Source organism: Megalops cyprinoides, chromosome 14 (genome assembly GCF_013368585.1).
Source record: "Megalops cyprinoides isolate fMegCyp1 chromosome 14, fMegCyp1.pri, whole genome shotgun sequence".
In the NCBI taxonomy this organism is placed as follows: domain Eukaryota; kingdom Metazoa; phylum Chordata; class Actinopteri; order Elopiformes; family Megalopidae; genus Megalops; species Megalops cyprinoides.
The window spans coordinates 21,347,244-21,369,577 of record NC_050596.1 but is presented as its reverse complement, the minus strand read 5'-3'; the positions used below and the strand labels follow the sequence as shown (position 1 = coordinate 21,369,577).

The following is a 22,334-nucleotide window of genomic DNA, read 5'->3' as shown; positions in this document are numbered from 1 at the left end:
CAGCTTTTTTTAATCTTTTTATGTGGGTGTAAACAGTGGGCTGTCCTCAAAGGCTAAAATAAACAGTGTACAGCAGCATGTCCTGTGTCCTCTGGCAGGCGCATGCAGAGACCCATCTCACTGCCCCCTCTAACTGTCCCCCCCATGGTGCCAGAGAGGGGGGAGGAACCAGGGAGCTAGGGTCCCTCCTGGAGTCTCTAGCTTCATTGACAGATGTTCCTGTCCTTTTTCATTCCCCGCGGCTGAGTGCTGTAGCGCTGGACCATAGCACGATGGCCGCCACAGGTCTGACATCCCCACCCCATGCTCATGCACACACAGGCGTGCACACATGCCCACACACAAAGAGTACAGCACAGAAACGCACACACACAAATACCTACACGCACGCACACACACACACACACACACACACACACACACACACTACAGCACATATGTGCATCCCACACTACATATGTAAACAACATACATACACATATACAAACTTGCACACAGGGGCACGCAATAACACAGATGACATGCTGAAACATACAGTCCTGTCACAGGGTAGAGTATGTGATGGTATTGAGTAGGCAAGGTCAGCCATAGTGTGAGGTTGGCTTGACCTCTCCTGACATGAAGTAGAGTCTGGTGAATGCTGCCAATCTGAAGATTTACACCTTTGAGAACAGCCCTTGAGAGTGCTCTCTCATTCTCCTCTGTCGTTACCTCTGAAAACACAGTAGATTTATTTGGATTTTCTATCAGTTACTGCCGTAAAGCCCAAGGTCAAGCCTTCCTTTCCTCAGACACGCTGACCCTGTTTTCTGCAAGGACCCGGTGTTTACATCATAAATCTGACAGGCAAGCCGTGCATATCATTAAGAAAGGAACCGAATTTTAAATAATGGCAATTATAATTATAGTGAACGCTTGGGAATTGCGAAAATGAATTATATGTACAGACGATTCTGACCTTTGCTGGTTCAACAGTGCCATAAATAAACCTAGATCACCGTGGGACATGGCAGATCAAGAATATCCAGGAACATGTTCTGAATAATTTCAGCAAGCTCCTTTCGCCTCCAGCAAATTCCATCAGCATTGTCATTCAATGAGATACTCCTCATTTTCTCAGAAATCACTTTAAATAGAGTTAAGGTCACTTTTTTGGTCAAACGATATTCAGCATTATCTTCCACGGCTGACTTTTTTCAGAACTGCCAAGTGAATATTTAGAAGTCACTGGTAATAAGAAAAAGGCCATTTGGAAACCTTGCCTAAGGACACCAGGATGATGATGGAGATCTTGAGTCAATTGAGAAGGTCCAAAATGATACCAGCTCTTCCTAATGAATCCATACTTGTTCAAACGGATTCATTATGCTGGTTTTGGCCTTGTTTCGCTCCTACCATACTGCAGTCTGTCTGCAACTTTTAATAACACATTTTTGCAAGTAGAAAAATGTTACCCCATTCCTGAAGATGTTGAAGATACACAAATTCACAAGCACTGTTGCAATTTGTTGATTATTCAGACTGGTAGTGCTACTTTGATTGAAATTGATAGGGTTTAAACCATCAATGAATACATTCTAAACAATAATGACAGGACTGTAGGAATGAGCTTTTTTTTCTTTTTTAGGAAAGATGTTAAAATAACATTGTTTTTCAGTTTATTAAATTTCTCCCTCTACCTGTATTTATATATTTTTTTACTCTCAAAACACACACTGCTTCCTCATATCTGTTTTTCTGTCAAAGAGTAGTGAGCTGCACTAATTTCTCATTTTCCCCTCCAAGACAATGTGCTGCTGATACACACTGACCCAATCATTGAGGTGAATGTAATGAAAAGATGGACCTAACATTACTTTTTATCTGATTTACCCATAATGACACCCCGATAAGACTTGGCTAAAGAGTGAATTATTGCAGAGATAAGATGTCAGTCTGCTTATTGTATATGGGCAAAGCTTTTATCTTTTAATTTATCATTTTCACCCTAAAGCATCAGCCAAGCAAGACCTGGGTACTACCCTGTGGTGGCAAGCTAACATGATGTGAACATCATGGATGAAGGATCTGTGTTCTGAAATTAGTTTGTTTTACAGTAACCTCCTAAGTATCATATAAATATAGTTCTCAGTTTCTACTGGTCACTGTTAATCACTTGGCTGCCAACAGTTGACATCTGCTTGTTATGGTTTTCTAGTTAGGTAGTTGGTCCAGTATACCTTGCCAGCTAATGTTAAGTTATGTTGCACAAGATGAGAATATATAGTTTTTGCATATTCAAAATTTTATAATATACAAATAAATATATCTGTGAAGATGTGCAGATAGAAATAAATAAGTATACATGCATGTACAGTAAACTCTATTAATGTATCAATGTATGTCTGTATGTTTATGCCATTATTCACTATATGAATAATAAAGTAAGGTGTGTTACTTAGTGCTTGATAAACTAAGATATGTTATGCTTTTGGAAGGTCAGTTTACAACCAGCTTGATGCCAGGAATTATTTGTATCAAAAGACAATAGTAATAGACAAATCAACAAATCAAATCAAATGACTGATTTGTTATATTTGTGTTATTTGTTTGGTAGTAGCATTAATGAGAATTAACACTAGCAAGACCAATGCGGCTTGAGCAAGGAATTTTATACTGCAACCACCACTTTTCCATTCAAGGTCTGTCAATAGACCACGCTGCAAACAAGCTCTACTGGATCAGCTCTGGTAACGGCACCATCAACAGGTGCAACCTGGACGGCAGCAGCATGGAGGTCATAGAGTCCATGAAGGCGGACCTGACAAAAGCCACAGCACTGGCAGTCATGGGTGAGTGGAGCGCCAGCGATGTGACTGATGCCAATTATTGATTAAGAGCTACTTGGAAAGATTTATCGGCACCAGTTAAGTGCCCTCTGAATACAGCTGTCTGACGAGGACAGGGGCAAGGGGCATCTGTGACACGCGTCATCAAATGAGAAATGGTGGTGTCAGGGTGTAACGCAATTAATGTTGCTGGTGGTGCATTTCAGTTTTATGATCAACATTTAAAGCAATGGACATTCACATCAGGTTAGTAATGTTTGGCTTTCTGATGTGTGCATCGACATTGAGTAAGACCCTGTTCAATGCGTATGTAGTCTTGCGTTGCATTCAAAAACAATACCACATACATTGGGATTTATTCTGAGATTTGATGGATTTGATGCTTTCTGTGCACACTGTTAAAATAACAAAATGTTCTAGTGTAAGGTAAAAATGATCCAAATTAGCACCCATCAAAGCAGTGACAGCTAGCAAGCTGCAAACAGGGGAAATAGGGAACTTACCTTCATTTGGTGAGAATCACGTACCAGTTCTTTATTGTTTAGAGTGATTAATAAGCAGGCGAGTTTATACAAAAGTCGCCCATTAGCAGCTGATTCCCTTTTACTAAATTGTGTATGTAAAACCATTACCTTTTTTGTGTGGCAGTCATAATGGAGGAGAAAACACAATTCTAAAAGCAATTCTAAGTTAAAACCAAAATTTTATATGTTTGCTATAATGAGAACAATTTAATGTAACACAAACCCTTCTTAAATTCATGCATTGTTAAGCATGCAGAGGTGCAGCAATGGCAAAACATTAAACACCTCTGTGTTAAGCAATTAAGCAAAACGGTTTAGCCGTTGATGGGTTAGCCTTAAATTGGCACACGTTTTAATCATGAAAAACAATCATGAACAGGTTCAGGATAATTAAAGGGAACTTCTCTTCCTCCCCTGTGTCTCGCTTACAGGCTGCCACTGCACCAGAGGCCATTTCTTGTGATATAAGCGAGTTACAATAGAAGATAGTTGTTGACTTTGCTAAAGCTTGCTGCAGTGCCCTTGGTAAAGACTGTGGCTGGTGATAGGAGAAGAGAAGCCAGAGGCACAAAAAAAATGCAGAGATAACAGAGGTCACTTCGATTGCCCAAAAAGATATGAGCCTGTAGGATGACTATGGATTCCATACTGCGGAAACCGGCATGCATAAAAATTGAGCCCTTGATGGGAATGTGTGTGTGTGTGTGTGTGTGTGTTTTAGGGGTGAGGGATTGTAAAACAAAGGCAAAAGAGAAAACAAGAACAAGTATTACACATGTAAAGTGGACCTTTGTGGGAGAGGGGACTTATGTGTAAGAAGTCAGTTTTGCTCAGGATCAGTTGAAAACCAGCAGTATGTAACAGTATGTGATAGAAAAAAATGGCTTCAGAGGACAGCAAAGCACATTTTTCTACATTAGAAGGAGGACATTTGTGTGTCTGATTGTGAACCAGATGGAGCAGGATAACTAAGGCCCTCATGTCCTAAAAGAAATCCATTTTGACACAGAGCATCTGGGTTTTTAATTATATTATGCGTCCAACATCTTTGATTTAGGTTTTAAATTATAATTTTGTCACCCCTTAAGATACGATCTGGATAATGGTGAGAAGAAAAAAGGTTGGTTTAGGTCATCAATATGATTGAGCTACACTTTAAGTTCGATGTATTTCATAGTTTTTAACTTCAAAATTCTCTGATTTTTTTCTGGAAAAAAAGGTTGAATTAGAGGGGAATTTTCAAAGCTTTTTGAAACTGCAGTCTCAGACTAGGTCTCCAATTGATTTTTTTCTGCACTTTTTATGCTTCTTCTTTTCTTCAACAAATCTGGAGATTACCAATTGGTGTGCACTTGGCTTGATTCTTTGCACACTGTCCCACGGACAAAGTCATGATAACACACTACAGTTCCCACAATGCACCATTGCAGAGGCAATGCTGATTGGAGAATAGTCACAACTTTACTGATGTTATCTGAGCAACTCAAAGGCAACTGTGCTGGGGGAACTGAGGAGATTTTGTTTGACAAACGACACAGCTCAGAATACTTTATAGAAGAAATACTTATAACCTTTTGTCAGAACACATTGGTCGTGTGTCGCGAAGGGCGAGAGTAGTCACCCCAGGTGGCCTTGAACCCGGGTCTACGGGGTACCAAACTGCAGCTTTGACTGCAACACTAAAGAGCCAGGCAAAGCTGCAGTAAGGTACCACACACACCTGGGTTCGAGGCTGGGTGGGGTGACTACTCTCACCCTTAGCTACAATTGGTGTGAGCTGTGGGATGGCTTGCCGTGAGGCCATCGGAGGCGTGCCCAGAGTATGAGCCGTACGAGGGACCCCCAGGTAGGGTTGACCCCCGGTGTGAGGGACCCCAGAGGTGGGTGAAGCACCCGTGAGCGGGGCACCCTGGGATGGGAGAAGTACGGCAGGGGAGTGTGTGAGGTACGCCTCTGTGTGTGAAGCGCATGGGTGCGCTTCCCGAAAGGGAGGGCAGTGTGACAGAGTGCTGTCACTACACTGCCATACCAACGAGCCTGTCTCTTTGACGTTACGTTCAAAGCTACAGTTTGGTACCCCATAGACCCAGGTTCGATGCCAGATGGGGTGACTGCTCTCACCCCATGCCACATCATGTCTTACTTGTCTGGACTTCTATATTGTCTGAATGGGTCAATATATTTAAAAGGCTTCATCACATCTATAATCTTGTCCTTTTAAGACCAGACACATCTGGACACAACTACTCTCACTTCTCTCACATCGTAATTAATATAATTTTGTCATATGCACAGAATATATTGGGGATTGCATAAATTTGTGAACAGCCAGAGAACAGCCAGTGAACTGTTTTGCTTGCTGACTTTGATCTATTGCCATAACCTACCATTATTAGTGTGTATTCAATATTTAGGGAGGTTACATTGTGTGTGTGTGTGTGTGTGTGTGTGTGTGTGTGTGTGTGTGTCTGTGTCTGTGTCTCTGAAGACCAAAAAAGGCACCTTTGTGTTTTTCTGTGACAGCCATTTGGTCTTTCTTCTTGTAACAAAACAAAAGCATTAGAATGATTTTTTAATAAAGAAGTAATTGCTGACATATCATACTAGAAAGGGACTGGATGTCTGCAGTGGCACAATACAATACAATGAAATAGGATATTGTTTCACATTTGCATTTGTACAAAATCAGTTGTCTTTTTGGGGAAATTAAAATATTAATATGGCATACCCAATGACTAAAGCTGTAGCATAATGATGCTATATATATTATAAGGTCTTAATTTCTATATATAAGAACATAGTATGATGAGGCTAAACCATGGCTTTAAAGCATGAATGGGCTTTATCCATGCATAAATGCCGAACCGATGCTACTTAATGCTTTATGGATGTGGTTTAAATTCCAGTTGCTAGACCTGCCTTTTGGTGGAAATCTCCATTGTGAACTGATATCCCCACATATCTGTTTTGACTTAGCAGAACATGCTGGGTGTTAGTTGAGTGATAACTTGTATACAGGTTTACTAGTCTGATTGATCATGCAACACTGTTTGGTTAAAATGTGAAATGCAGTTGTTGCTTTGCAAATTCCATGAATCATCTGGCCAAGCAGGTGTAAACTGGGCTGAGAGAATATTTGTGAAACATGAGGACAGTCAGCCAAATGTAATTAAAGCATGCACTAGTAATATGAATGTGGAGTTTTTAACCTCTTGTTGTTTGCAATTGCAAATGTGAGAATGTTGCTCTCAAACCATGGTATTTTAAATACTTACAACATATCTGAACTTTGCAGACAATAATCTTGGCCATCATCTGCTATTTAGTTAATTGCCTCATTCATCTTTTTTTTTCTTTAATAATGTGTCTTTCTAGAATCGTTTCGGCAGTCCGCCCGGTGTTAAGTACATAGTTGTCATTTTTAATCACCTGCTCTACTATTAATGAGAACTACTGAGCTATCGAAAAGTATATCCAAAGTCCTAGCTGAAGTCTCTGAAGTGTAATTATAGGGGGGAAGTAATTTGGTGCAAGGTTAGAATTGACTTTGTCCCCCTGCCCTGCTTACCGTCATGCTAATTGTGGGCTGGAATGGATGGCTCAGCTGGCATTTTGCATCTTATTCTCACTACCAAGTTTTTAGGATGAGTGGGCAAACTGAGTCATTATCCAAGATGCTTGAAACTTGAATAAGTGAACTAGATCTCAGTTTGATGTTCCGGTACTGACACTGGCAGTAGCGTGTTCAACAACTGATTGCAATTTGCGTTGTTTTGGGGAGAGGTGAGTGGGTGTGTGTGTGTGTGTGTTTGCGTGTGTGTGTGTGTGTGTGTGTGTGTGTGTGTGTGTGTATACGCATAATACAATCATTATTTCTTGACATTTCTATTTATGAGTGTATATGAAGCTTTTGCCTCTGCAAAGATGGTGGTAAAATGTAATTTGTCACTTGCAAGGCTCAGTTGCAAGATTTAAATAAATTTGAAAGAGCTGGGACCTGGGGGAAAAAGCCTTTGCTCTTGTGTCTTCTTCGCTACGTGATAATTATGTTGGATCACAGGCAAAGAGCTGTTTCGCTGGCTCTAAACCGTCGATGTGGCATCTCTGACACAGAGGTTGATCTGAGTGGAAATAAAGGATTCAGAAATTAAATTCCTGAGCCATTGTAAAGATGGTACAGACGATTATACAGAGTCGACAGGTCATTTTAGTATGTGAAGGTGTATGAGGCAATACAAAACGTTCTAGCATGTTGTCAAGTGTGGATAACAGTATGGCATAGTGGTTAGGCACCTAGACTTAGTCTGAACCTGGCTAGGATGCTTCTGTGTACTGCTTTAGTGGTATTTTCAAAAAAGCTATTCAACAGAAAGATTCCATGTGGACAAAGCAATTAATAATATAAGCTTATATTTTATATCACTGGAGGCCTGCACCTCAATCATTGGCCAGTAAGGAAAAATAAATGCATACCATATTCTGGTTTCAAAAGCAGGGGATGGTATGGAGAAATCCAGCAATATCCAGCAAAAAGCAAAATTGCCAGGTAAGAACTGGAAAATTTGAGAAAGGTGGTACACTACACTTGGAAGCATTAGAGATCTTCAGTCCATTGTAAGAGTGCATTTACAGTATACTGTGGCCATCTAGTGTAAAATGATATGACTGTTTTCACGTGTCATACCGTGGAGAGCTTTGCTATTTCAGTTTTGAAATGCTAGGAATGTATTTCAAACTCTGGTGTATTTACCTCAGAGTTGAAATGCTATGTCTGTATTAGGTGATTATGATTCATTTGGATATTCATCTCTATAAACATTAATGTTCCGAGGGCATGCTCATGAAATGTTTTTCTCAATTTTTCTGATTGAACATAAACTCTGTTGTAGTACATGGAAAAGATAAAGCTAGCACTGAATCCTATAAAAAATAGATCTCTATCACAAGGTTTGAAATGCATTAATGAGAGACAATGTCTGTTTAGTTCATTTGTAAGGCATGTTCCTGTGTAACGTGAGCAAATTAAGCTTGTTGTTGTGACTTATAACCCGACACAGTGAAGACAGCCTCCTTCCAAGCTTGTGCACTGAGTTAATTAATCAGCCAATGGTGCTGTGCTGTTTAGGGATCGCTGATTGTATCGTTTTACCCAACATCCTGTCTAAATTGAGTGAGATTGAGATCTAACGAGTCGTTGACCTGAGCCTCTGCCTCTCTTGTCCTGGTAAGGGACAGATCGATGAAGGGGATTTAGTCAGGTTACATAGAAGGACGTGCTATCTTTTGCCATGTTCACAGCCGCATTAGGCTCCACGCAGTTGTGGTGTTATCTTGTGATAGTCGTGCAATGCCCAATTATTATAAATCAATGAGTGGCAAATCTAGTAGATGCCAGATCTGATAAGCCGTATTACTGTTGTTGGCAAAGTAATATTAATAATAAAAATTTTATTTTTATTATTGATGACCAGAGGAACAGCACAGCAGTATTGTATATCTTGTCAGTTATTTTGCCTTCACAGCTGTTTTTGATATTTAAAAGTGTCCCTCTCTGGTTGGTCAGAAGAGAGAACAAATGGATTTCATTGGTATATATAGCTGTGTGTGTATTTATGTATTTGGAGAATGTATGTATGTATATATGCACTTGTGGCATTCCCATTGACTGTAGGATTTACATGTATGTACATATATATATATCCTTGGGAAATGAACCCAGCCGTACTGTATTCATTTTCTCACAGTGCTTAGGTGGGTTTGACTCAGTTAGAAGGTGAGTGGTCTTGTTCATAAAGTGAAATAGTGCTAGGCACTATGAGCCTTAAATCAGTTTCAGCGGCTGAAGTAAAACATCCAGCTGGTGAGCGTCCACCAAGCAGTTAGCAATGTCTTTCACCTCTGGTTGTGGCCAATTAATAATACAGATGAAGAGAACTGGGGGTGATTTGACTGTGAGCAATTTGTTAGCTGATGTCAGAGTGTGAGATTTCCCATAGCAGGAAATCAAGTTGGAAGGACACTGGTCTTTATGTTAAAGCATGTGGGATTATTATTTCAAATGGGTATTTGTTTGCAGTTGTCCATTTTGACAGCATTAATCCTGCCTGCAGGAAAGTCATCTTGCTATGAAGAGAAGCAAGCCTGATTAGAGCCATCAAAATTTGAGCCATTAGTTCTTTCAAATGTTAACATGCTAGACAAGGAACCATAAAACAATAAGTACATTTTTAAAAATTATATATTAATACTAATACTACTCATAAAACAAATAATTGCTTCAAATGTGGAAGGCTGTTTTATATTTTAATTTTTTAAAGAAAGGGGTGCATCCAAAAAAGCATTTTATTTATTTATTTTTCTTTTAAAAAGCATATGTCAGATGAAATATGCGACTGTATGACATTATAAATGGCATTATGAATGGCTTTGAGTTGCCTTCTGTTCTTCTTTATTAGGAACATCTAAAAGACCTCTAGAACTAAAGTGTTAAAAGATATTACAGAAAGGAAGTGAGTTCACCCTGTGTTTGTATTCATATAATCTGTTTATCAAGCAGTTCATCCCCTTTTCATGAAACGTCCAAGTTGATAAATCATCCACATACAGTATATTTAGCAGTTATTCTTTAGCAGTTCTTTGAAAGTGTTTGTCCTCACTTCGTTGATGTTAATGATTTTTTTTTTTAACTTTGTTTTCTGGTCATGCCACATGTTAGTTGTACAACCTTGTAGTCTGTCAGTTACTGATGCTCATGTCCCAGTTTAATTTAATGACTTAATGTTAATGTTTTTTTTTCCCCTACAAATGACCATGGTTCCTTAGGGATTTTAAGTAATTTGTTTGATTTGAATTTTTATCATACTAGGAACTGTCTCTGTAATTCTTTATTAGAACAAACTGCACTCTGCCCCCTGAATCGCATTGTATTAAACCCCTTCACCTGTAGTATCCTTGCTCAGTCCAGGCCTGGAGCCGAGAATAATCTTGCTTTACCACACTGTAACCCATTCGAGCCCACAGACAAATAGTAACGAATCTCCCATCAGGCAGTAACTGCAAAAGATTGGTTGTGCACCGGTGGGTTTGTGACCAGCAAAGTCCCCCCACCCGTATCCCACATGCCAGCCTCGTATAATAAGATGGGAAAATGTGTCAAGCGTCCCCACACCCCCTCATTTCCCTATGGTACCCCGGCTCCCTGGCATGGGGCTGGAATACGCACCATCCCTCTCCGATTTTCGCTCTCATTTCAGCGCCTGTGATGAATAATATAGCTTACAGCCCTGTCTCCGTGTGCCATGTGGTACAGTGTTGTACACGTTACTTCCATCAGCCCACCCATCAGCCAGCTGAGTGTTGCATGGGGTGTAATGCATAGTGCGAGTTAGTAATGACTGTACTGTAGTATTATGGTGCTGTTCCTGAGAGCAATTGCAAGGCACTGTGTTTTTAGTATTGTGCTTTTAGTATGGCACAATTGTTCACATTAATACCTATTTACTGTAATTCTGGCTGCTCTGTATCTAGTTAGGTTGTTAATGCAGTTATGATATATATAATAATGTGTTAGTAAGGTGTTAAACAAATATACTGCTATTCCCGCTTCTACCAATGCTACCACCAGTACTACTACTACTGCTGCTACTACTACTACCAATATAGCATATAGAAAGGCAGCAGGAAATTATGTAGTGTATTGGTCTGCACAGTGATGAGGAGGAATAATTTCATTTAGCTCACTAGCCTGGTTTTGTTTCCAGCTATTTGGCTAGCCAGCCACCTGACATTCACCTTGTTGAATGATTGTTGATTTTGGGGAAACACATGCACATTTAGTATTGTTGAGGTTAACTATATTCAGATAATGTCCCCAACAAGGAAAGCACAGCACACATTATTTTGTGTTTTTTTCTACTCATGTACATCAAAGTTAAGACATAACCTAAATATATAGCATCCCTTGTTAATGTTATAGGCAATTGCTACCTTGCGCCATTGACTTGTATTAAAAAGAGATATGTGCTTGTAGAGTGAAATCTACCAGGCTGCAAATTTCTACCTCTAAATACACTCAACGTGACTGGATTGTTTTGTGGCTTCTGAAGTGTTATTTGTGCAAAAAGAACAGCCCAAAATGTGTATGCACATATATTGCAATAAAAAAGGACAATAAAAATTACAGCTGAACTTGACCATTCTAGTTGAAACAAACATAGGTGAGCATTGTTTTCTCAGCAATTTACCAATACATTATATAATGTTAAATCACAACAATCGCAATGTCAATTAGGGCAACCAAAAATTAATGACTTGGCAACATTTCAAAGTGTCAAGGCCTGGTGTTGTAACTGAGTTGAGCTCTTCAGAATATTTAGAAGGAACTGTGATAAGAAGCGTGGAAGTTAGGATTCTTCTAACTGCACGCTCTCCCAGAGGTAAAATTTCAAACACTTTTTCCAGACAAGACACACTGAATATTGTCCTGCTAGACAGAGACATGATTCCATTTACTGTGCAGTACTCAGCTATCTTGCTGGCTTCAAGTAAATGTAAAGGGAAGATAAATATGGGAAAAGAAAACTACAAACCTGATGAAGCTTAGTAGAATCTTGGTTATAAATTTTTCATCCTGCAAGTCACCAGTTTTTCAGTGAGCTAGCCAGCAATACACAGTAGAGGTCTTCATTGGTCCACTGATCCCATTTGAATGGGTTTTCGTGTAAATTGTAAAAAGTGCTCAAGGTTGGAATGTCTGTCAAGCAGGTAAATAATAGTAATTTGATGTGAGGTGGACATGTGTAGTGACTGGTGTTTGTTTCAGGTGGCAAGCTGTGGTGGGCGGACGACAGTTCAGCCCAAATGGGGACTGTCACGAAGAGGGATGGACGGAACCCTGTGGTTTTGAGGAACAAGACCAGCGGGGTGGTGCACATGAAAGTGTATGACAAGGAGGGACAGAAAGGTAACTCTTTCTCCACTGCCCTGAGGCATTGTAAAAATTCTGGCTTGTTATGTTTTTATCTCTTTCAGGGGTTGTTACATATATATATATATATAGGTATACATAGGTGTGTGTGTATATATATATATATATATATATATATATATATATATAGTAGTGCAACAACGCAATACTAAAAATGTGTGTTGTCTGAGACTGAAGGTTGTCCAGTGAAATCAGACATTGAATAATTGACTTTTACTTAATCTTGCAAGAGTTAGAGGAATATAGCACTTAGCCCAGCAGAAATTTCCCTGGGTAATTTCTTTCCTTTTTGCATATTTTTGGGGAGGGGACCACAAATGGAAGCGAGCACCTTTTAATCCATTAAAGAGCAGGGAGATGTTTAAATACTGAGGGGAGTGTGCCGTCAGTTTTCTTGAGCTATTGGCAGAGCCATCCGTATTAATGACAGCTCCATTAACAGTATTGCTGTGGATCTCCTCAACGTTCCATTAGTATAAAAAATGGCAATTAAGGAGTCTTTAAGGTAAATCTTTTTACTAGCTCTTCAGACTCCCTCATACCAATTAGCTACTTCATTCATCTCTTTGACAGAGACCGCATGGGAGTGCGGGCATGTCTCATTACTCTGCCCCACAGAAGCCAGCTGGGGTGTTGGTGATGAGGTGTCCGAGGAGCAAAGCCGTAGAGATGATTTTTTTTTTCTCTCTCTCTCTCACTTTGGCCCTTCCCTGAGTGTTCTTGAGCATCGTAAAGACATGATCAGCTTAATTAGAGGCTGTTGGTAGAAGAGGTGCTGGAGAGAGAGTCCTCCTGTTTGCAGTTCCCTTGGTGTGTCTGCGGAATGGAAAATGATATCATGCATCACGATGGTGTTTTGCAAGTGGAAAACGACTGCCAGCATATGGTGTGATGTGTACAAGATTCAAAGTGATAATGCATTCACCGTAAATAAATTATAATGCATCACTATGCATGCTTACATGTCATAGCTGACAATGTCTGTTTCAGGATGAGATTTTTTCTGATTAATCTACCACAGAAATTTATTAAGAAAAATCTGATAACATATTATTCTCTGGTTATTTTAATGAGCTGATATAGTTGACTGAATGTACTTTTGCATATCATGTTTCTTGCCATCTAATTAGTGGTTTTCCAAAGGCCTTGAGTTCTAGCAATGCACTGAACCCCTACCTCCTGTCTTTAATGCTTTAAAACTGAATTATATTTCATTAAAAGGAGTGTTTAAAATCTTTGCAAAATAATTTAATGTGCTCATCAATTTGTACCTAGGAGGGACTACATTAATGATTCATTTTGCCCTTCACTGACTTCAGTGTAATCCTGCTCTGATTTCTGCAGATGTCAGATCTGGTACAATAGGGCCTACAGTGCTTAACATGAATTCACTGCTGAATGATAAGCCTGCAAAAATTCCAAGGTCCACAAAAAAAAAAAGATATTGAAGAAACAGCTTTTGCTGTTTTATTACTTCGAATATAATTAAGGCTTGCTTATTGTATTGTCACCATTGATTTGTTTAGATAACGGTTTCAGCTGTGCTTTGAATCTAATCAAAACACTGATCTTGCACAAACTTAAGAACCAGAAAGTAAAGGCAAGGTTGCCTCTATGCCATCCTGAGATACCTGTCTACTGTTGCCCTTGGTACCATGCTCTTCAGTGTCTTCATGTGTCCCACCTAGGGAGGAACCCGTGTCAGCTCAACAATGGTGGCTGCTCTCAGCTGTGCTTCCCGACGTCCGAGAACACTCGCAGCTGCTCCTGTACGGTGGGCTACCACCTGCGCAGCGATCGCGTGTCTTGTGAAGGTATGTGACCGCTGTTTAACAGCAGGAAGTACCCGCCTGCCCTCATGGGGGAAGTGGAGAGTGGTCATACTGTGTTTCAGAGGTGCATACTCCCATTCCAAATCTGTATAGTGTGGGTTAATTGCAGCTTGAGTTACACGGCACTTACGCTACAGGGAACCCTCAGCACTTAATGTTATGGTGCACACGCTAAAAACACCCACACTGCATATGTAATATTTAGACTATGGCAGAGAGGTAACCTATGAAAATCAAAACTAGCATCACTGACTTGCCAGGACTGCTGATATAAGTTAGGAGCACATGTTGTTTGAAGTGAAGCTAAGTGCAGTGCATTGGGCAGTGTTGTCATGACACTGGTGAAGCGAGACCAAGTGAGCCTACTTTTTTGGCATTGACAACTCTTATGGTTACTTAAACGTATTTTTTGGTCTAGAATTGCACTGTAATTACACATTGTAATGGCAGCAATAATGAGTTTGACCCTCTAAACCAGCAGCCATCTGAAATAAGCCATCAGTAATCAGGGCCAGGGCCTCTGGTGTTACTCTGCCATAAATGCAGCTTGTTCTTTGGTTCTTTTCCAACCCTGGACTGCATAAAGTAATTGGATCAACTTGGATAAATTGTGACTGAAATGATCAGTGTATACTGAACCTGCTTAATCTGAAATGCTTTGTTGAATATCCAGCTCTTTAAATGAATAAAATGTGAAGTGTTTTCTATATAGGTGACCATGGATTAGGCTATTTTCTAAATAAATTAAAAAAAAATCTATAATCATTTTCCTTTTTTGTTGTCATAGGCATCGGGTCATTCCTGATGTACTCTATTCATGAGGGAATCCGAGGAATCTCGCTGGACCCCACTGACCACACAGAGGCATTGATGCCAGTTAGTGGCACGCTGTTTGCTGTGGGCGTCGACTTTCATGCAGGTAATATTGGGGCCCCAGAAACTGTGTGCACACATTTCATTTAAAAAGGGACCAGTTGACTCCTGAGTGGTTCAATCAGTAAAAGCGCTTGCTGTCACAAGGTTGAGCACTATGGCTGGGATTCGATGCCAGCCATGTCATCAGCTGATAATGACCGGCAGTCTATGGTGTTGGAACAAATTGGCTTCTTTCTGCTGGGGGATATGGGGGGTGGGGGGCTGCTCTGTCTGCTCTATTGCTCATCAGCAACCCCTGGTGGTTGATCGGGCACCTGGAGTTCCCTGCATAAATCTGCACATGAAGTGTCCCTCTGGAACTCAAGTCTGCACAATCTTGGCATGGAAGCTGCAGTGTGTAAAGAAGCAGAGGTTGACATCACATGTTTCTGAGGAAAGCATGTGTTTGTCCCACCCTCCTGTACTGACAGCAGAGGTTGCAGAAATAGGGGTGCCATGTCTAAGGATGCAGTTAGGCATTCTGAATTGGGAGGAAAAAGGGAGAAAAGTGTTTGGTATTCCAAACTTAAAATAAGTACTAATGGGCAAAAAAGTCTCTCTTCAGCTTGGCTGGGCATTGGGAATTTACATCCACAACGCTTTAGTATTTAATATTTAGTCTAGAGCCCAACTGATACCTGAATTTTCGGTCTGATACCGATGCCAATAGTCATCAGCTGAGTCATTTGATAAGGCTCATTGAAATTTGGGGGGAAAAGGCTGAATGTTGTTAATGCTGAAACAACAGATAATTAAGTGGTGAGTCCTCAATATTATAGCTATGTAAAAAAAAAAAAAAACTTCCTAGCACAAGTATGACAGCACTAACAATGGCCTATAGCCTTGTTGCAACACACCAGCTACATTTTGGCAATCCCGGATACTTTTGCTATTTCACCTTTGCATTTATCATATCATTGTATACACACATTCAGCTCCGTCTACAGGCCAAATCAGTGTACAACCTTTTCACAAATTAAGAGCTAGAATTCACTTTGCACACAGTTATATTTACGACAAGCACCTTAACCCAGTGAACCACCTGGAGTCTCACAATCAGCTTGTTTATTTTTTTCTTGAATTTTATCTGGTTGATCACCCCACCCCCTGCCAATTTTGTGTCAAGCGCATATGAGCAAGCTGTTTATCTTTGCACATTAGCATGTATCTAATGTGGAAATGTTATTCATAACCTGTGCGATTTTCTTGGCAGATTTTGAGAAAGCTATGATTAGAGCTCATGGCAACATAGCTGCTAATGTTGCACAGCCCCACGTTATGGATGACAAATGTGTGGCACAAAGTAATTTCTGAGATATGGTATCAGTGGAAGGTAAAGCATGGAGGATAATGCTTGAGCCCTGTGTCGAGCTACCAATGCCATTTTCATGACTCGTGGTGGTTATGGTTTACTGGTGTGAACGATACATTACTGTATTGTGGAACAGTGCTCCACAAATGTGAGTGGATTTATGACACTGCATGGAACTATGAATAAAGCTGATGTTAGTCCTGCTTCATTTGTGTTCTGCCTTCCGCTGGGAGAGAACTGCAAAGATGAAAGCTGGCTCATGGTGTTGATGGGAAATTCCATAGTCCCATTTCCATAGAGCTCTTAAATGATTAATTGAAGCTGTTGCCTAGATAGGTAGTCACATCACCTAGTTCTTATTAAATTGGTATTGAATGGCAAGTCAGCTTTAAATCCTAGAGGGATTTGGCCCTTCAGAATGGAATGGTCCACCTCTGGTGTATGATATGCATACACACACGTAACCACTGAAATTTTACAGGGATGGGAGAAATGGGACAAAGAAAATTGATGGGACAAATACATGAAAATTTTAAACTGCAGTGAAATACTTGTTTCCTAGATGAAATGTGTGACTCAATGGATAAGATCTCTGTATTTTTCAATCTGTAAACACAGTATTCAAGCAAAAACAAATAAATAAATCATTGCAGTGACTTGACATGACCTATTTTCTGCTCTAATTTCAAATGAGTGGTATTCATTTTTTGTTGTGGATGCTAAGCACATTTATTTTTAATGTAAATTACATGCAGCAGCTTCTGACTGCAAAGAGACCATGGTCATGCGCTGTATTGGCCTGGACTTAAAAATGTGCTGCTATCAAACCATTCAGCAGAATTGTCATGCTGTGAGGGGTCTTACTGGGCCATATAGCCGTCGTGATTGAATAGCTGTTTTTAGTGCAATAACAGCTATCCCCAGTGCTCCTGCATCAGGTATGACTAAAAGGAAAACAATACGGGAAAAAAACGCCACATACTGGGGATAGCTGTTATTGCGCTAAAAATACCTATTCAATAAATTGCGACGGCTATATCACTCAGCCCTAGTCTTACCCTTTCAAAGTGACACTTATGAATACAATGTGGATTCACAAACATTCTAACAAATATTAATTTTCCACAATACCGGAGGCATTGAAAAGGATAAGAATTGCTTACTTGATCCCTCTAGGAGAAAGGCCACAGAACAGAGTGGGGAATCCAAATCTGGCCAATGTCATGATGACAGAATTTAATCATCAGAAATATATCTAAAATTGCTCTCCAGTGGATGTGAAAAAAATGTGTGACTTAACAAAAACAGCCACATGAACATAGGTTACATGCCCTATTCTCAAACCTTTGATTGTCCCTTCAAGATGTAGCATCATGCCATTCTGTGTATGCTCTGGCACACTGACATTAACATTAACACTGTCAGTTAACACTATTGATGTGAATACCAACATGCGCGCACACACACACACACACACACACACACACACACACACACACACACACACACACCATTATGCCAGCCATTATATTAAAAAAAATACAGTGCAGATGCACCACAAAGTACTATAAATGGTAAACAGTAAATATATTTAATGGACTGTCCTCAGCTGCTTATATTCTGAATGCATGCTGTTAGAACATGAAAGGAGAGCACAGCTCCTGAGAGCATATATTGGACATTACAGAGAACATATCTTGCATTCTCTTGAGTGGTCCATCGTTTCAGAAATGTGCACCACTCTTCTTGAGCACACATGCTTACAGGGCTGTGCTATGATTATGCTTCATATGGAAGATGAAACAGCAAGGGAAAACAGACAAAAAAAATGAAAGGGAGCATAAATAGAAATGTGCATTTAACTTGAGCAGTGACAGTCAGTTGTTCATCAAGATGATAGAATGCCTATAAGACAGTAATTACAAGTCCAGGAATGCATTTTGAATTGAAACCAGGAAAGGCAATAACACAAGCCTGTTTCCCTGTATATCAAGAGCATCAGGAGGTGTTTGCACACTGGAGAATCAATCTGTTGAAACACTGCTCAAGAATTGTGTGAAAAACCAATCAGTGGTGAATTGTCTGAACATGTCTTACTTCTCATTTCCACGCACTTCTTACGTAACACAGGAAAGGCAGAAGACTGTTTCAACACAGGACATGGGGCCAAAGCAGTGGGCAGTCTCTTGCTTATGTTTGTAGCAAGCAATTTTGTTGAGTATAGCTGTATGATATTTATGTAATAATGCCAAAAAAGGTGTGTAATATGCAGAATGATTGTTGGTGAACGGCGCGGGTCTCTCTTACTGTAAACAATGTGGGAGTATGTAGGTTACTTAAAAACTGTTTGCAATTATGTTTTTTTCTGGGAGATTGTATGATTGTTTTTATGCATGTTTAAAAGCATTTGATACCGCTTAGTCTCAACTGTGCTGGACGGTGGGTGCTTGCAGCACCATGAAATTTGAATATTCTGCACTATTGCACACCTCTGCTTGGCTCTCTATCTGTTGCCTGCTCTGATCAGAAAGAAAGCATTTTCTTGCTCAGTGTTATCACGAATCAGGCTTGTGAGAAAGCCCCTTAAGTGGTGAAAGACAAATGCCCAACAAAGTGCACAAGAAAGCAACCGACTGTGTGCACACACTATTTGCACTTCTGTATACAGCAGGCCATTCAAGTGTAAACAGGTCCTCCAGGTGAATTTTGTCAAATGCAAGAAAATTCTCGGTATGAGTTCTGCATTACTGCCAGCTTCGGAAAGTGTTGAATTACGTCCAACCAGACTGAAGCTCTTTTTAGGAAAATAAAATGTTGAAGTGGAGGATGCACAACAGCCAGGGCAATCGCGTCCACTGCCTTTCTGCAATAGAGAAAAAGGGTAAAAACAGACTAAAAACCCCAGAAAAAGCAAAGTAAAAAAAAATGATGATGCTGGTGTCTGCACTTCAACCTGAGATTTCTTTGAATTTCTTTGAATGTATGTTCTCTCAATTTGTGAGAAGACCTTTCAAGTGTCTCTCTGATGTGTGGCAGAGCTAAGAGGCTGAGAAGCAGCTCCGTCTGAAAGGCGTGTTCGTGCAAGGCGTGCATCTTGGTTTACGTCTGAAGGTGGAAAGTTGTAGCTCTTTGTCAGCGACATATCTGTAGCAGTGTCCGAAAATGAACCCATCCTGCAGTAAAAAGATACCCTTTTAAGTGCTGCTAAGTTCTCTAACATGTATTAGGTCTTATTTCATCTGCCATTGTCTGTCAAATGAATCAAAATCATGCTGGTAGTCTGTGTGCATCTTTTCATTAAGGAGTAGAGATGCGGAGGTAGGTTAGATACATTCGCATTCGTCACATTTCTGGGATTTCATGAACAGTCAACAGTAATTCGGCATGCTTTAGCCTTATGAGAGGCAAGGCAGGTCTTGACAGATTAGGTCTCTTACTGGGAAAGCATTCATGAGTGTTTCATCTTTAATGCCTGTACATTATTCAACATCTTTATGTACATCTCATTAGTTGTCAGCACTCCGTGAACTTGTTGATATTCTTTCAGGTAATACGTGTCAGTCTGCTTTCTAATGAAGAGTTTATCATCAGTTTTTGATAAATAGTAAGGTCCTTATTACCTGTTTGATATGAATGTGTTTCCACAGGGAATGACACAATCTACTGGACAGACATGGGCTTAAACAGAATATCCAGAGCAAAACGGGATCAAACCTGGAAAGAGGACATCGTCACCAATGGCATCGGCCGAGTGGAGGGGATTGCAGTGGATTGGCTTGCTGGTCAGTGCACCTCAGAAGAAAACAAAATGCCCCAGACACATGACTAACAGCATTGTCTCTGTGTTGCATTCAACAACAGGCGGTTTGTTATTTTTGCCTCCAGGTAACATCTATTGGACAGACCATGGCTTCAACCTCATCGAGATTTCTAGACTGAATGGTCAGTACCGATCCGTGGTCATCTCCCAGGGGCTTGACCAGCCAAGAGCCATCGCTGTCCATCCAGTCAAAGGGTGCGTGCATATAATAATATTTTTCTACACATACGACAAGAGAGGCAGGTCATTTGCACATTTACAGAAACTGCCAGACAACAATTGTGAATGAACACATCTAAAGCATATTAAAACTGTGCAAAAAACAAGTTTTGCTATAACATTCATTAACACATTATTCACCAAAAGTACAATTAACCTGAATTGAATTTATTCAAGCAAAACATTTCAAAACGCAAAGCCATTAATAGCACATTAAAAAGCAATAATCAGTTTAAGAAAGTACATTTCTTTGGACCTAATTGTGTTAGACCATGATGCGCTTTGCCATTAACTTTGAGTAATTAAACAGAATAATCAATTTTGTATATATAGCAATCATTGTGGCTGGAATAAAGGCTTAATACTCCTTGACATGGCTTACCAGCAAAAGCTAGTACAGTTATTAATGCATTAATCAAAACAATAATGCATGCATCCCATTGTCGCACACTTCCCACTGTGTTATCTGGCATATTCTTTGCAGTGCTGCTGAAGCTGACAGATGCTGAAAAGAAGAAAATGTGACTGTCAATATTTAGTTTGATTTGTGGGTAGTAAAAAAGAATCTGGAGCACATACTGTCTCCGGTCGGCTTCAGATGCTCACCAATCACAAGATGAATGAATTGCCTCCCGAAGCGGTGCTGTTCTCAGCAATAGATAGTTTGAATAAATAGAAAAGGCACAGGTGTATGGAGGGGAAGGAGCCGCCACTGCTGCTGCTGCAATAACTCGTTAAGTCGTCGCTTTGCAGATACTTCAGGAAGGATTATTTCAGAGAATCCCAAATCCTGTTTGAAAACCTCCACGCTAAGCACCGTGCGCCGATTGCCCAGCGCCTCCGCAGCTCGGTGACTGAGCAGGTGGTTATTAATGTGGCTTTGCTTGCAAAGTGACGCCGCGTTCCACAGATCCGGGACGCGATGACAGCGGCGTTTTTACATGCCACGTGCGACCACAGGTGTAAAACGCGGCGAGACAATTATCCTTCCGCGTCCTGTTACTGAAGCAGAGGGAGAACGTTAAGCACTGTGGCGTGGCGCTCTCCCATCTGTTCTAGGGCATTTTAAGTTCAATCTGGCCTTTTTCTCGTCTCCCCCCTTTTCATTAACGGGATTCACAGCCGGATTTCAGTGCAGGCAGACCGCTGCCACCTCCTTGCATAATGTCTCAGAGCTGTGCACGGCCACAGAGAAACCAGTTCAGAAAGAAAGCAAAAACACATTATAAAGAACACACCTTTTCTGTGCGTTTCTTCTCTTTCTGTGTGTGAAGCCGAGGAGGTTGAGCTCAGGTGAGGCTCACATCCTACAGATGTACTGCTGTCATTCTCCTTGTCCATACTCATCCCCCTGATCATTTTTTTTTTTTTTATTAGAGCAGGAATTACTGTCCATTGGCAAGTGGAAAATGTTACGTATGCTTTCTTTTGTCTAAGGAAATTGACATGGGGGGAATGATGAAGAGACATTGTTGACTTATGTAAGCACCTTCAGACTTTGTATTAGGTCATTTTGTCCCCAATGGCATATTGACAAGGGATTCACTTTCCAGAGTTGGTTGTGGTTTCAGAATGGAGTATGTCTGTTATTGAAAAAGATTCTTGCATTTGTGAGCTGGCAATGAGTTCAGGATGCAGGGTACATTTGCTGAAGGGTCCCAGTTTTAGAGTTGGTTGAGGTAAAACATAGTGCATCTGTCCCCATCAGAGCAAAGTTCCATTTGATCTTGTTGCCGTTATATACCACTACCTCAAAGGCTTTTGCTCCACAAGGGCACACAGTTCAATCATTGGTCAAAAACTCACCTGTAATTGCCACACGATCTGATTAGACAGTGTTGTGTGAGAATCTCCAGTAACCTCTTTACCAAACCTGGAATCCCCTTCTTTGAAGTCAC

The 22,334-nt window shown here is 40.4% G+C and overlaps 1 protein-coding gene across 1 annotated transcript in view; it reads left to right on the top strand.

Moving 5' to 3' along the window:
* LOC118788809 (low-density lipoprotein receptor-related protein 1B-like) overlaps positions 1-22,334 on the top strand; it is a 358,625-nt gene that overhangs the window by 219,214 nt on the left and 117,077 nt on the right. Inside the window, exons 31-36 of the mRNA XM_036544915.1 lie at positions 2,682-2,831; positions 12,174-12,314; positions 14,027-14,152; positions 14,958-15,089; positions 20,045-20,179; positions 20,283-20,412. Coding sequence (XP_036400808.1) covers positions 2,682-2,831; positions 12,174-12,314; positions 14,027-14,152; positions 14,958-15,089; positions 20,045-20,179; positions 20,283-20,412 — 814 coding nt within the window. The remainder of the gene's footprint in view (positions 1-2,681; positions 2,832-12,173; positions 12,315-14,026; positions 14,153-14,957; positions 15,090-20,044; positions 20,180-20,282; positions 20,413-22,334) is intronic.